The 15,960-nt window shown below is 46.0% G+C and overlaps 1 protein-coding gene across 1 annotated transcript in view; it reads left to right on the top strand.

Annotated features, from left to right (window-relative positions):
- NCOR2 (nuclear receptor corepressor 2) overlaps positions 1 to 15,960 on the top strand; it is a 545,866-nt gene that overhangs the window by 484,933 nt on the left and 44,973 nt on the right. Inside the window, 7 exon segments of the mRNA XM_029571687.1 lie at positions 1,226 to 1,357; positions 10,517 to 10,581; positions 10,584 to 10,684; positions 12,266 to 12,417; positions 12,420 to 12,518; positions 12,521 to 12,586; positions 12,589 to 12,798. Coding sequence (XP_029427547.1) covers positions 1,226 to 1,357; positions 10,517 to 10,581; positions 10,584 to 10,684; positions 12,266 to 12,417; positions 12,420 to 12,518; positions 12,521 to 12,586; positions 12,589 to 12,798 — 825 coding nt within the window.

Raw genomic sequence — 15,960 nt, 5'->3', positions numbered from 1 at the left:
AACTCTCCAACCAATGGCTTCTCCCCCCCACTTCATACCCACCTTTTGGTCATCTTGGCGAGATCTCTGTCCAGTTTGTCCACCTGAGTTGGAGGTCAATAGACCACACTGGCACAGATGGAAATGCCATTGCATCTTTTTAAGACGGCTCACTGTACCTCCTCCTTTCCCCATGCCTCCTTGCATTTCAGTTGCTTTGATGCTACATAAGAGCTACTTTTCTCCTTTTTCTGTCATTTCTATCCTCCTTAAATAGATTATAGCTCAATATGTCCCTATTCCATTCATAAAATTCATTGCGCCATGTCTCCATAGCAGCAGCAATATCCAAGTCTGTCTTCACCAGATCTGGAACTTTATTGCCCAGACTAAAAGCATTTGTGCTTATAGCTTTCCAGATATTTTTCCTTGGCTCGTTGATGTTCCCGGTTTCCTTTTCCACCTCTTTGCTGAAAGGTACACTAGTGAGCTGATTTCTTTTGTTGTTTTCCCCACTGTCTTCATGTGTTTGTTGGAAGGGGATTTCCAAATCCATCTGCTGGAAGTGGCCAGGAGGGTAGTGAGGCGGTTTGGGGTGAAGGGGGGGGGGGGCAGGCGGGGGCTCTATGCCTTTAATGTAAATATTTTGGAAGGAGAAAGGAGCCGGCCTTGAGTTACTATAGCCCACATCTTTTTTTTGTTTTTAAGGTGTAGTGTAAGAGGGTGGCAGGGAGGATCAGGCACTATACCTGTGCATATTTTAAAATATTTGGGGGGGGGGGGGGTGGACCCAGAATTTTTTTTTTTTTTAATATATACTTAATCTAGTATATTCTGAAAATAATCTGTCAAGGATCAAGTTATCCAGTTACTCATACATACCCAGATAACTTTAGGATTTCTCGGACGCAGTCCTAAAGTTATCTAACTTAGCTGGGTAGCACTGTATATCTGTGCTATCCAGCTAAGTTACCTGGATAACTTTGCTGCACCCTGAAATGCCCCTGGCCTGCCCCTGACTTATCCAGCTAAGGGTTTAGCTGGCTAACAACTTAGCCAGCTAATTCAGAGCAGTCAAACTCCTTTGAATAAGGAACCCTGTATTTCTGTTATGCTCAGCACTCCAATTAAAATTGTTATAAAGGAAAATAAACTAATGCAGATATTCTTCTTGAAAGGGCAGGACTCATGTAACTAAGGGCATGTTAATATGGCGGCAGGCTTCATGGAGTTCTTTTCATAGCAGGAAGCTCCGCGCATGTGAGCAAACAGACAGGCGCAACTTCTTCCGACCGGGAGCGGGAAAGAGAGCGTGAGAGAGAGAAAGCCATGCTATCGGTGGCAGCTAGCATCGAGCATGCTCCAATATGGCGACCGGGTATGTAGATTTATTTATTTATGATAATCCGCCTCAGTCAATCCTGTTGTACAACACGTATACTCTGATTCATGAACCTGCTTGTTATGGGATGTGCTGTAGTGCAGAGGTATTCTGCGGCACATATACCATTTTCTGCGCTATTTTGTGGCCTTACCTTTTGATAGATTTTCAAAAGGTCTAGCCACCAAATTTCAGGAGTTGAACAGCTAGATAAGCCCCTGTCAGAATCTACCACCGCTGAGTGACTAAACTGTGCCTAATACAACTAGGAGGCTATAAATAGCCATTCAAATTCTGGATGTTCTGGTGACAGGGGTATGTTTGGGGACAGTAGTTAGCCAACTACCTCTAACTGGGATAGTGGATTTAAATATAGCTGGCTATATTTAAGATGGCTAGATTTAAATGAAAATTGGTTCTTATCTGCTAATTTTCATTCCTGGAATACCAGAGATCAGTCCAGACTCCTGGGTTTTGTCTCCCTTCCAGAGCCCGCTTTACATTCAAAAGTTGTAACTCCCTTGCATAAGGCGTTGCATTCAGGTTTGGAAAGGCCAGCAGTTCTACTGACTGACTCAAGTGAAAAGACAACACCACTTTCGGAAGAAAGGAAGGAACCGTATGCAATGAGACTCTGGAATCTGTAATTCTCAAAAAGGGATCACTACATGACAAAGCTTGAAGCTCCGAAATCCTTCGGGCAGAAAAGATTGCCACCAGAAAAACAACCTTCAAAGTGAGATCTTTCATAGTAGCCCTTCTAAGAGGCTCAAATGGAGCCGTACACATCCCTTTAAGAACTAAGCTAAGGCTCCAGGAGGGACACAACTTCCGCACTGGAAGACGCAAATGCTTTGCCCCCCCCCCCCCCCCCCACCCCCGAGCAAATGCACCACATCAGGATATGCAGCTAAGGCCGCTCCCTGTACCTTGCCTCGAGAACAGCCCAACAATGCCACCTGTATGCTGAGGGAGTTAAAGGCCAAATCCTTCACCAAACCTCGTCGCAAGAAGATTAAAATGTACGCCATGGACGCTCGAGTAGGTTTAACCCCCTTCTCTGCGCACCAAGACTCAAAAACTCTCCATATCCTCACATACGCTATGGATGTGGAAGGCATCCTAGCTTGCAGCAGAGTGGAAATGACATCCTCTGAATACCCTTTCCTCTTAAACACTTCCTCTCGTGAGCCTAGCTGCCTGATCTGAAAATATGGGATCTTGGTGAAGAAGTTTTGGTAGATGGCCGAGACGCAACGGGCCGTCCACTGCTAGATTGACCAGATCTGCAAACTATGGCCGCCACGGCCACTCTGGTCCCGCTAGAATCATCTCTCCCAAATGAATCTCTGCTCGCCGCAATACTTTGCTCACCATTGACCAGGGCAGAAACACATACAGGAGAATATCCGGTAGCCATGGAAGCACCAAGGCATCTACCCCCTTCTGCTCTGCATTCCCTTCTGCAACTGAAGATGTGTGGTGCCTTGCCATTTCGCTGAGACGCTATCAAGTCCATGTGGGGCAATCTCCATCTGCAGCGGATAAGGTTCATTGCTTCATCCGACAACTCCCAGTCTCTTGAATCCAGCCATTGTCGGCTGAAAAAATCCTCCTGCACATTGTCTATCCCAGCTATGTGAGATGCTGCCAGTAACACCAAATGCTGCTCTGCCCAGTGAAGTAGTTCCCGGGCTTCCTGAGCCACCGCCCAAGTCTTGGTACCACCCTGCTGGTTGATGTAAGTTACGTTGTCATATTTTTCAACAAGATCCTTACAGGCCAGGCCGATCATGCAAGAGAGGCAGAAAGTCACGCAACGCAAACTGCACCGCTCTCGTCGCTAACCAATTGATAGCCCCAAATGCCTTCTCTATTGACCACTGGCCCTGTGCCGACTGAGTCTGGCATACAGCTCCCCATCCAGAGAGACTGGCATCAGTGACTTAACTGGTCCCGACCAAGCCACCATGACAGACTGGACTGGCTAGCTCCATAAGAGGTAGTGGGAGATGAAACCGTTCCAACAGATTCCACCGGGAAAGCAATGCCCTCTGCAGAGACTGCATATGAGCAAACACCCAAGGAACCAGCTCCAAAGTGGAAGCCATAGAACCAAGAACCTGCAGGTAATCCCAGTCCCTGGGTACCACTCTCTCTCTAATAAACAGTGAATCTTCCTCTGTAATTTGCAAATGCGGTCCCTGGTGAGAGACACTTTCCAAATCCTGGTATCAAAATGTGCCCCCAGGAACTCCAACACCTGAGTTAGGGGGTAAGAAGACTCTTTGACAGATTTACCAGCCAACCCAGGGATCTCAGCTGCTGTAGCACCAAAGCCACTGTCTGCCTGCAAAGGTCCTCTGACTTTGCTCGAATGAGCCAGTCATCCAGATATGGGTGAACTAGAATGCCCTCCTTCCTGAGAGCTCCCACCACCATGACCATCATATTGGTGATGTTACTCAGAGCCATCGCCAACCCAAACGGAAGGGCGAAAATTGAAAGTGTATCCTGAGGATCATGAACCGCAGGAACCTTTGGTGATCCGGTCAGATTGCTATGTGTAAGTACGCCTCTGTCAGATCCAGGGAAGCCAAGAACTCCTCTTTGTACAACTGTACAATGACCAAGCGCAGGGTCTCCATCTGAAAATGGGGAACTTTGAGAGCCACGTTTACCTTCTTTAAGTCCAAGATTGGGTGGAAGGTCCCCTCCTTTTTTGGGACCATAAATAAATGGACTACCTTCCTGTCCCTCACTCCCCTACTGGACGGGAACAATGGCCCCCAGTATCTGCAAACGGTTGATGGTTTCCTAGACCACTTGCCTTTTGGCCACAGAAGCGCAAGGAGAGACCACGAACAAGTCCTTTAGCAGAGAGTAAATTCTAAAGCATAACCTTGTCTTATCACGCTTAAGACCCACTGGTCCGTTGTGATCTTGGCTGACTGTTCATAAAAAAGAATCAACCACCCCCTACCCACCCATAGCCGGAACCGAGAAGTGGACCAGCCTCATTTCATTGGGCAGACTTGGCTCCATCAGCACCCTGGCCGGAACCATCTGTGTTCGGCTTCTGACCTTGAAAGGACTGGCTCCAGGACTGCTGTCTCCCAGTGCCTTGTCTCTGAGCTCCCGCCGAAGCCCTATTCTGCCGAATGCACCTATTAACCCTAGCTGAAAACGTGTAGGCAAAGATCCTTTTCCCCCTTTTGGCTTATCCTCGGACAATCTATGCCCTTTATTCTCTCCCAGATTTATCATGATCTCTCTTACAACCACCTCTCAATTGGGACATTCTAACTTACTTGATTTGCCAATATCCTTAGAAGATAACTCCCTCCGAACCATGTGTGCAGAGCAACTGTTGACTTTCTCCCATGTTCTATGAAATCAGTTACTAATGGGAAGGGGCAAGCATGGGGCTCCCTCTATTAATAGGGAAGTGGTAGTAGTTAGAGCAGCGGGCTATGACCCAGGAAAACCAGTGTTGAAATCCCACTGTTGGTCCTTGGGCAAGTCACTTTACCCTCCATTGCCTCAGGTACAAAATTAGATTGTAAGCCCTGTGGGGATAAGGAAATACCTACAGTACCTGAATGTAATCCGCTTTGATGTACACTTTGAAGTGCTGAAAAGTGGAATAGAAAAATATAAATAAATAAATAAATGAGCTCCTCCAATTCCTCCCCAAAGAGCAGATTCCCTTTAAAAGGCAATGCTCCTAATTGAGACTTGGACCAAACGTCCACTGACCAGTTTCGCAAACAAAGGAGTCATCTAGCCAAGACCACCGACATCATAGTTCTGGAAGAAGTTCTGATGAGGTCATATAATGCATCTGCCCCTTAAGCCACCACAGCTTCTAGCTGCTCCGCCTGCTTTGCCTCTGATCCAGACATCACTTTTTCAGCCTGCAACTGCTGTAGCCAGTGCAGACCAGCCCAAAGTGTAAAACTGCTGCAAACACCTCAAATCTTTTTAAGATGGACTTCCAGCTTCCTGTCATGTATATCCTTCAGTGCTGCAGAACCAGCCACTGGAATGGTTGTCTTTTTAGTGATCGCAGATACTGAGGCATCCACCTTTGGAAGTCTCAACAGCTCGTGTGTCCTCCGGTAATGGATATAACTTATCCATTGCCCTACCAACCTTCAAACCGGTCTCTGGAGTATCCCACTCCCTGAGCACTAACTTCTTATGGAAGGGGAAAGCTTTCGCTGGACCTCTCAAGGCATCCATAACCGGATCCACCTCTTCCTGATCGGATTCTTCTTGCGGAACCTTTATCCCTTGCTCTTTAAGGACATAGGAGATCAGGGGCCATAGCTCTTCTCTGTGGAAAAGAAGAACCACCTTCAGATCCATCCCCCTCTACACTAGAGGCTTGTCCTAGCCTCTTTTTCGGATCTTGCCCTTCCAGAGAAGGATCTGCCTCAGGAGGGTCCTCTTCTGGAGGAGCCTCCTCCGAAAAAGCCTCAGAGACCTCCCCTGCAGCGTTTGACTGTGTTGACATACCAAGGACTCGCCAAACCCTTGTCGCATGGTTAGCCCACGAAACCCTGGACCTTTTCCTGAGCTGTGAGCCCACAGACCCTTCTTGCCTAGAAACACGCCACCCCGTAGCTTTCCTGGCCAGATATGCTTTGTGCATCAGATGCACAAAGTCCAATGAGAAAGCTGCAGAATCAACTGAATCCTCCCCCAGGAGGTCTTTATCCTCACCTGACTGTGCCTCTCGGACTCCCCTGCTCTCCATGGGGCTCTGAGCAACTGGGGACATAGGTGGCGGGAAATCCCCTCCCCCCGCCCCCCCCGCCCCCCCAGTTTCTGAAACAGCTGTGAGTGAAGACAAAATAGCTGCCGTTCTGTGCTAACCGGGAAGGGTGTCCGTTGCCTCACCCAATGCACTTGAGAGCCCTCCAGACCCTTGCTGCTTCCCCAAAACAGTCACAGTCGTTCCCGAGCTGCCCTCTTCCCCAGAGAGGCAGTGTGAACAGAAGTCGGCATTGCTGCGCACGGTGCACTTACTGGCACTCGCCATTTTTCCAGCCTGCCCTGACTGTATGTGCAGTCAGCCGCCAAGAGGACCCCAGAAATGCTGCGAGAGCCGCTGCAGTCAAGCAAGGCTGCTGTTCAGATCTCCTCTCCGGGTTGTCTGACAAAAAGAAAAGAGAACCCAAATCTTGGGGGGGTTTCTTTAACTTTAAAGGACAGACAAAAGCTACTTCCCTGTAGGGGAAGAAAAGCAGCAGGCTCCGTTAGTCCTCCTGGGGGAGCAGGAACTGCTCCCACCAGCTACCTACCCCTGGCAGTGAAAGGACAGAGCTATACAGGTGTCCCCAACCCCCTGCTCATGCACCTCAGTACCAGGAGGGAAGGTCCCACCAGGACCTGCCAACTCTTAGGAGGAAATCTTCAATCTTCTCTCTTACTACATAAGAACATGCCATACTGGGTCAGACCAAGGGTCTATCAAGCCCAGCATCCTGTTTCCAACAGTGGCCAATCCAGGCCATAAGAACCTGGCAAGTACCCAAAAACTAAGTCTATTCCATGTTACTGTTGCTAGTAATAGCAGTGGCTATTTTGTAAGTCAACTTAATAGCAGGTAATGGACTTCTCCTCCAAGAACTTATCCAATCCTTTTTTAAACACAGCTATACTAACTGCACTAACCACATCCTCTGGCAACAAATTCCAGAGTTTAATTGTGCATTGAGTGAAAAAGAACTTTCTCCGATTAGTTTTAAATGTGCCCCATGCTAACTTCATGGAGTCCCCCCTAGTCTTTCTACTATCCGAAAGAGTAAATAACAGATTCACATCTACCCGTTCTAGACCTCTCATGATTTTAAACACCTCTATTATATCCCCCCTCAGCCGTCTCTTCTCCAAGCTGAAAAGTCTCTCCTCGTAGGGGAGCTGTTTCATTCCCCTTATCATTATGGTCGCCCTTCTCTGTACCTTCTCCATCGCAATTATATCTTTTTTGAGATGCAGTGACCAGAATTGTACACAGTATTCAAGGTTGGGGTCTCACCATTGAGCGATACAGAGGCATTATGACATTTTCAGTTTTTTATTCACCATTCCCTTCCTAATAATTCCCAACATTCTGTTTGCTTTTTTGACTGCCGCAGCACACTGAACAGATGATTTCAATGTGTTATCCACTATGACGCCTAGATCTTTCTTGGGTGGTAGCACCTAATATGGAACCTAACATTGTGTAACTATAGCATGGGTTATTTTTCCCTATATGCATCACCTTGCACTTATCCACATTAAATTTCATCTGCCATTTCGATGCCCAATTTTCCAGTCTCACAAGGTCTTCCTGCAGTTTATCACAATCTGCTTGTGATTTAACTGCTCTGAACAATTTAGTATCATCTGCAAATTTGATTACCTCACTCGTCGTATTTCTTTCCAGATCATTTATAAATATATTGAAAAGTAAGGGTCTCAATACAGATCCCTGAGGCACTCCACTGCCCACTCCCTTCCACTGAGAAAATTGTCCATTTAATCCTACTTTCTGTTTCCTGTCTTTTAGCCAGTTTGTAATCCACGAAAGGACATCGCCACCTATCCCATGACTTTTTACTTTTCCTAGAAGCCTCTCATAAGAAATTTTGTCAAACGCCTTCTGAAAATCCAAGTACACTATATCTACCGGTTCACCTTTATCCACATGTTTATTAACTCCTTCAAAAAAATGAAGCAGATTTGTTAGGCAAGACTTGCCTTGGGTAAAGCCATGCTGACTTTTTTTTTTTTTTTTTTAAGATCAAACCTAATTTCCAGACTGCAGATTTTGCACATCTGCCATCTGCTGGAGACAGAGAAATACTGAGGGACTGCAGGTGGCACACCAGCTTATGTGGCAGTGTCAGCAAAACTTTGTCTTCATCTGCTGGAAGGGAGGCAAAACCCAGGAGTCTGGACTGATCTGGGTAGGAACAGGAATCCTGTTTTCAGCTGCAATCTCGCCATTTGTCTTAGTTGCTCAGCTGCAGGCTGTATATCTTTACTCGACATACCCCTGCCTACTGTTTTGTACAGTGTGCATTTGTGTGTAGATATTCAAAGATAAACGTTTAAGTAAGTTAGCCGGCTAACTTACATGGGATATTGAGCAGCAAGGCTATACTATTAACTTTAGACCTGCTATTAAGCTGGTCTAACTTACCCACTGACATAACGAGATAAGTTTGAATATTGGTACATATCCAGCTATGTTAGCCGGGTAAGTAGCTCATCTTTGGAATGCCCATGACCCACACGCCATTTATCCGGCTAAGTGGCAGCCACTGAACAGGACCAGGTATTCAGCCGCTGCCGCTTAGCAGATAAGTTATGTACTTAATCTGGCTACGTAGCGCTGAATATTGGCCTCCTTGTGTTTCCCATTGCCCTTGCTATGTTGTATGTCATTCTTACCTTATCGTGTGCTGTGTTTGTTTTACAGTGCTCTCCCTGAGATAGTGTTAACTGTTTGTGTGTTGTTGGGTTCAGTATTTGCGCTGTTGGGCATTGTGGTTACATTTTGTATGTGCTGTTTACTGTGATCAGTGGTTTCCTTGTGTAACCCCTATGCTAGAGTCCCACCAGAGGACTCCAAAGACCACACCTCAGTTAGGGTTTAAGTGCGTAACTTTCTTTTCCTGAGGTTATGAAAGTCCAAGATTCCCTGTTGGGGGGGGGGGGGTGATATTATCTTCTAGACCCTGAAAGGTGTTCATTTGTACATTGAGCATCCCAATCCAATAGTAGTCTCTTGTAAACAGCACTAATAATCACTCTGGAAGCAGTTAATGGGTTTCAAGTTAAACTTGTACTGACTCATGATGGGAAATTGATGAAAAGGTTCAATTACAAGTTCTTATTGTTTTGCAATCCATTTTGCAGCTTCAGATCTTAAATTAAATTTGTGATTTTCTACTTCCAGTTATTGTATTCTGTTACTAATGTCAAAATACTTCTCTTATCTCAAATCCATTCCAATTAATGGAGTAGTTTTGACTTCCTGCCAGAGTTTGGTGGAGGAGATGGGCTTTAGATGTACTGATTCAAAGTGCCGTGTGCCAGACCTTTACTGCAGTTGTTCAGTATTCTCCTCCTTCCCTTGTTTGTACATGGATGGTACATCCTCACTTCTCTCTTCAACATCTTGGTGGAAATGGGGTGTGGCTTTTACCCGATGGGTACCACAGATCTTCTTCTATACTCCTTTCCCCCAGGAATGAGTGATAATTAACTACAGTTGATCCATTGGGCCTCTCGTGGGGAGAGACAGTACTCCTCTGAATAAGCAGAAGTACAGAGTCCCTGGGCCCTAGGGTGCTCAAACAGCTAGCAAGAACAAGAAAGCTCTTAAGCAAAGGGGAAACCGAAACCAGAGCAAGGGGATGGTGGAAAAATGTCCTCCTAACAAAAGGTTTCTGAAAGGCATGGTTAAATCAGGCAAAGGCACTCGTTCTTCTTCACTCTATTCAGGTCTCATCCTAGAGATACAAGGGTCTTTTTCAAAAAGGAAAATAAACAATACTGCACCACAAAGGAGCATGCTGGCCCTAGCAGGAATGACAGAAAAGTCCACCCACAAAGATGGTGGCAGGATTTTATATACTCTGAGAGAATACCATCTTTGTCTCCCACCTGGGGAGGCTAGCACCTAATGATGTTATGTCTGTTTCCCCTATGAAGATGAAACAATCCTCTTAGTAGAAATCTACAGGGTTCTCTACACTTGTTAAGTGCATATTTAAGATAATTGTGCTATGTTGACAATGCTGTGCAGTGTTTACTTTGTTGTGTGCTGTGTGTTTGTTAATGTACACTATATTTGTTGTTGTGTGCTGTGTTCATTATTGTGTGCTGTGTTCATGTTGTTGCATGCAGTGTTTACGTTCTTATGCATTGTGTTGACATTATTGTATGCCATGTTTCCATTCAGTAATATAATTTGTAAACCCTTATTATAACGGACTGTGACCATTCTGTTTTCTTTTCTTTTTTTTTTTTTTTCTTCTAAATTTTTCTTACTGAAGGATTTCAGAAAACTCTTACAAAAACAGCAGTAACCCCGCTGGAATGGGTCTGAGTCTTTGCAGGGTCATGCTGATGCAACTTATTGTCTGTTTTCAGGCACAGAGCAGAGCGCTGGCCGGTTGTCCTCCCACTCTCAGACCCACCAGCAGACCTCCGCCTCTACCCCGGCCTCATGAAAACGTCCCAACAGCGGCCCAGCGTGCTCCATAATACCAGCATGAAGAATATCATCACGAGTGTGGAGAGCAGCAGCCATCTGTCCCTGCCGGTACCTATTTCCACCCTCCCCTCCTCCCTCGCCACGGTTCTTCCATCTTGCTGCTGGAGGCTTGCGTTGAGAGGGCGTGATGCAGGAACCTTCAGACACATCATGGAGGCGATGGGTCCTGGTGGGTGGGGGAGGGGGAGGAAGACCAACCTGCGCTGTGCTAGGTGTAGGGGGTGAGCCTTGATTAGGGTTGAGAAAATAATTTGGTTTTCAAACTGACAAGTAAATTTTGGAAAAAAAAAAATACAGTTCTTGAAATTAGATTTAAAAGCCTGTCCCTTCTACTGTTTAAAAGCCAATTTTTAAATCCATTTGCTTGGGTAAATAGTGCTTACCCAGGTAAATCAGCAGTCTGACAATTGCCCTCCATCATGAATAAAGGTTTGTACCCCGTTACATGATGTGCATACGTTGAGAGGAGGCATTTCCAAGGGCGAGGAGCAGCAGCCTAGTGGTTAGTGCAGCAGGCTGAGAACCTGGGAAGCCAGGGGTCAAATCATGCTGATGCTCCTTGTGACCTTGGGTAATTCACCTCACCCTCCCTTGCCCTGTTTACTAAGCATTTTTCCCATGGACCCTTTGATAAATAAAGCCCTAGTTTGGGGATAAGGAAGCTCTCTCAGCACCTGAACGTAATCTGCTTTGAAGTGTCATGAAAGCGGAAAATAAATTACACGTCGCTTGCGGTTTCAGTTATGTGCACGTACGTCTCTACTTTTCTAGCAGAAATCTACCTGCAGAAGAAGCTGGTACTGGGGACACACTCTTTCTTTCCATTCCCACAGCCAGTTTCAGAGCAAAAAGTACACGCAGGCTTTCACTTTGAGAATTGGTGGAAAGGCCGGGAGTAAGAAGTACCTGCGATCTTTGTCCCAGTGCAGATAGCTTGAAAAATGCTCCCTTATACTTGTGTTGTAATGAATTTAGAGACCTGGAAATTCTTCTCCTCCCTGAATTTTTTTTTTTTTTTACACTTTCTTTATTTTCTTTCTTACTCTTTCTCCCCCACCTCCGGGGAAACCCTCGTTACTGATGAAATAGACATTAACAGACAGATGGTGTCTTGCTGTAGCCTCACTGTAGAGAGTGCTGTTTGTTGAGTTAGCTGGTGAATTTGATTTAAGGTGACAGCTGTGACAGGGAAAAGCTCACAACATTTCATCCACCTCCTAGGGAGGCCTTACCTTTCATGATACAGAGGAAGCAGAGGCATTGTATCCTGGTTCTCGTCGGAGGATTAACCTTCTGTCACTGAACTGTGATTGCCTCGTGCAGCCATTGGGGAAGGATAGAAAGCAGGGAGGAACAAAAGTCTAAAAATAGGATGATGTAGCATCTGCTTTGTTTTAACTTTCGGCCACAAGATTCAGAATTGACAGTCTGCGGCCAAGGGCTGGTCATCTGGTTCCAGAGGTTGTTTTCACTGAATCTCACCTCCACATCACAAGTCACATTTTTGAAATTCTCTTTCTCACGATAAGTAAGAATATCCCCATTTTTAAGGCTGAGCTTGAAGCATCTGCTCGTTTCCAAAGCTTTCTGGTTTTTAATCATTTTTAACATGTTGATTTTTCAAGGTCTACTTCCTCAACGACCTCCCCGGTGCGGGCGACGGGGTTCCCACCATCCTTGCATCGTTCCTCAGCTGCAGCGGACAGTTACCTGGCGATGCTCGACCATGCTGTGCTGCAGAAAGACACTTTACGGCCACGGGAAGGCAAGGTAGAGCGCCCAGGACTGAGGGTGGCAACCTTTTCCCCTCAAGCTGCCTGGTGGGGCGGGCCATAGAACGATCCTCTTCGCCCAGTAAAGCTGCAGAGTCCCGGCTGCTCCCATCTCTGGAGCCGGGCTCTGCCACCAGTATGGCGGCAAGCAGGGGAGAAGCCAGCAGCACCAGCCCTGGACCAGGCTGCGGCCTCAGCCAGCGAGCAGCTCAATAGGGACAAGAATCAAACTAAATCCTTTTCAATGCAGGAGCAGGAGCTTCGAGCACTCGGTAAGACCACCATGACTGCGGCCAACTTCATAGACGTGATTATCATGCGTCAAATTTCTTGCGATAATGGGAAGCGAGAAAGAAGCTCGCTAAATGCCAACTCCACTAGTGATGGTAAGAAATTCAGGGACTGGTACCTCAAACTTGTGGCCTAAATTTTAATATTTTATACAAGATTTTTTTTTTAAATTTCACGTTCTGGGGATTTGGCTTTTCTAGCTTCCTGATTTGTTTTCAGGATTTAACTATTTGGGGGTTTTTTGTTTGTTTTTTTATTAATTGGTTGTATTTTTAGTGTGTGGTTTTTCCCTTTTCAAGCTATCTTTTTTTCCCATTTGCACATTACCAGTCTTGTTTGACATATATTTGTGTGTGAGTTGATTTACATATAATGGGACCAGCCTTTTGACTCTGGTCTGCACTGCAGAATTTAAAACATGAGCAATTTGTGTCAAACTCCTGATTTCACCTGTAGAGGGCGGCTCTTTAGTCTGCTGGCAACTCACGTTGCTTCATGGATTTATCGCTTCCGCTCCAATGATTTGAGTAGAGCTAGGCTGAGTACATGATTTGCTATAGGAAACCAGAAATTGTCAGCATTTGTAGTGTGTGGCAAAATAACCAGCATTCTGGATGGCTGTGCATAGCCTTTTGGAAGCAGGCCATATAACTCTGTGTTGCATGTTGGAGATACCAACCACCAAGTGTACGTTCCAGCAGTGCAGGGGCTGGCAGATTTCCCCCGTGGTTCTGCACCTTGGGTGGTTATGATGACAAATTTATTTAGAAATGCTATGTCCTAATTTTAACCTTCAGATATACTCTCTGTATAGTATGAGGATAGGCCAGAGCACTGTATGACTCAACTTTATGTACACATATGATTCGCCTTCTATAACTGTCATAGTGAGAGGTAGGATAAAGCACTATGTGACTCATCCTCATGACACTGTCATGGTGCGAGAGAGGGTGGCGTGCCTTGTGACTTATCCTTGTTTGCACTACTATGGTGAAAGGAAGGGCAGAGCATTGTGCAACTCATCCTCATGTACACTATACTATGGTGAGAGCTGGGGCAGTGTGCTGTGTGACTCATCCTTGTGTACACTATACCAGCGGTTCTCATCCGGTGTGTTGCGACACACCAGTGTGTCCCATTCCCGGTGTCCCACTGCCCCACTTGTGCTTCCCTTCTCCCCGGGGGCAGGGCTGAAGAGCGGAGAGATGTTGTGCGCCGCCGCCGGAGGCCAGGCCGGCGCAGCTGAAGAGTTTGAGAAACCCTGTGCGCCGCTGCTGGAGGCCGGGCCGGCGGTGGCTGAAGAGCAGAGGCCAGGCTTATTGGGCCAAACAATAAGAAGAGGCTCCATGTGAGATTGTGTGCATATGAGTGGCAGCTTTGTGTGTGCCTGTGGTAGAATGGGTGCCTGAGTGAGACTTGTGTGTGTGGTACAATGGGTGCGTGAGTGGCAGCTTTGTGTGTGGTAGAATGGGAGCAAGAGCATTTGTGTGTGATTGAGAGCTTGTATGTAAGTGAGAGAGCATGTGTGTGATTGAGAGAGAGACTGGTCAGAGGTAATGTGTTTCTGTGTGAGAGAGACAGAGACAGGTTAGGGAGGTTACTGGTGTGTGTGTGTGTGTGTGTGTGTGATGAAGAGAGAGACTGTGTGTGAATGACTGGTTATGGGCCCTAAGGAAGAGAACTGTGAGGACAGAGCTTCAGCAGCCACTGCTGCTTCTGGTGAGTTATATTGGCCTGCATGGGAAAGGAGTAGGAGAGTTGCTGGAGAGGGTAAGTAAAGGTGGCTTTTTAAGTTTATTTTTCTTGATTGACTGCCATTTTAATTATTGGGTATTATGTGATTTGTCTGCTGTTTTGAAATATTTTATTGAATTTTGGACAATTTTTAATAATTTTATGAGTTTTTAATTGTTCTGTTCATCAGCTGTTTTTTAACATTTATTAGTATAATTTTACAATTATTTCTGAGTGGGGGTCTATTACAGCTTGGCTTGCTCTGTTTTCCTAATAGGAGGTGTATTAGTGTTAAGGGCCTGGTTAAATATTTGTAGTGTTGCTTTTTCATAGATTGGGTTGTTACTGTTTGAATGTATTCCATAATACTTTGTGTGGGTTAGTTTGTGTGCACTATTATGTTAGGTGCTATATTTCTCTTTCCATTTCTCTAGGTTTGCACTGCATGCAGAGTGGCTTTTTTGGTTTTCCATTCCAGTTTCTGTCTCCATATTTATAATTTGTGGTCTTTCTGTACTTGGTGAAGGTCAGTTCTGGGTGTGTGACCGAGGTGAGGTATTTTACTAGCATGTAGGCATTTGTATCAATCTTATTTGTTGTGTTTTCTCAATAGGACATGCATTAGTGGTAAATTACTGATTTTTCATAAGGAGGGGTATTGTGCCTGCCAGTAAAGAGAGTTTGTTTTGCTTTTACTGAGATGTCATCAGAACCAGAATATCTTTTTTTGTATGGTGAGTTGTATGGGTAATGCCCTAGTTCTGCTCTGCACCCATGGTTGGGGGTCAAGGGAGTTCCTGAGGATGCAAAATGTATATTTACATTTTGCCCCGTGACAGTCACTGTTCAGTGTGTCATGTATGTGAGAACCATATATCAGGTGTGTCCCGGCCGAAAAAAAGGTTGAGAACTCCTGCACTATACTATGGTGAGAGGTGTGATAGAGTGCGATGTGTGACTCACACTATACAATGGTGAGAGGAAGAGCAGAGCTTTGTGTAACTCATCCTCGGGTACACTATACCAGCGATTCTCAACTGGTGTGTTGCCAAGCACTGGCAGGTGTGTTGCGTGCTACCCGCAACTGGCGGGGTAAAGATCAGAGTGCTGGCTGCCGCCAGAGACCAGGAAGACTGGAGCTGTTCAACTGGGGGCTGGTGTGTGTGCATGTGTGTGTGTGTGTGGTGTGTATTTGAGACGGGGAGACTGCTTCTGTGTGTGGTGTGAATTTGAGAGGGTGGAGGGTTCTTGTGTGTGTGTGTGTGGTGTGTTTTTGAGAGGGTGGAGGGTTCTTGTGTGTGTGGTGTGTTTTTGAGAAGGGGAGGGTTCTTGTGTGTGTGGTGTGTTTTTGAGAGGGGGAGGGTTCTTGTGTGTGTGTGTGTGTGTGTGGTGTGTTTTTGAGAGGGGGAGGGTTCTTGTGTGTGTGTGTGGTGTGTTTTTGAGAGGGGGAGGGTTCTTGTGTGTGTGGTGTGTTTTTGAGAGGGGGAGGGTTCTTGTGTGTGTGGTGTGTTTTTGAGAGGGGT

Source organism: Rhinatrema bivittatum, chromosome 11 (genome assembly GCF_901001135.1).
Source record: "Rhinatrema bivittatum chromosome 11, aRhiBiv1.1, whole genome shotgun sequence".
Taxonomy (NCBI): domain Eukaryota; kingdom Metazoa; phylum Chordata; class Amphibia; order Gymnophiona; family Rhinatrematidae; genus Rhinatrema; species Rhinatrema bivittatum.
Note: the sequence above shows the minus strand (reverse complement) of the source record. Positions and strands in the feature narration are given on the sequence as shown.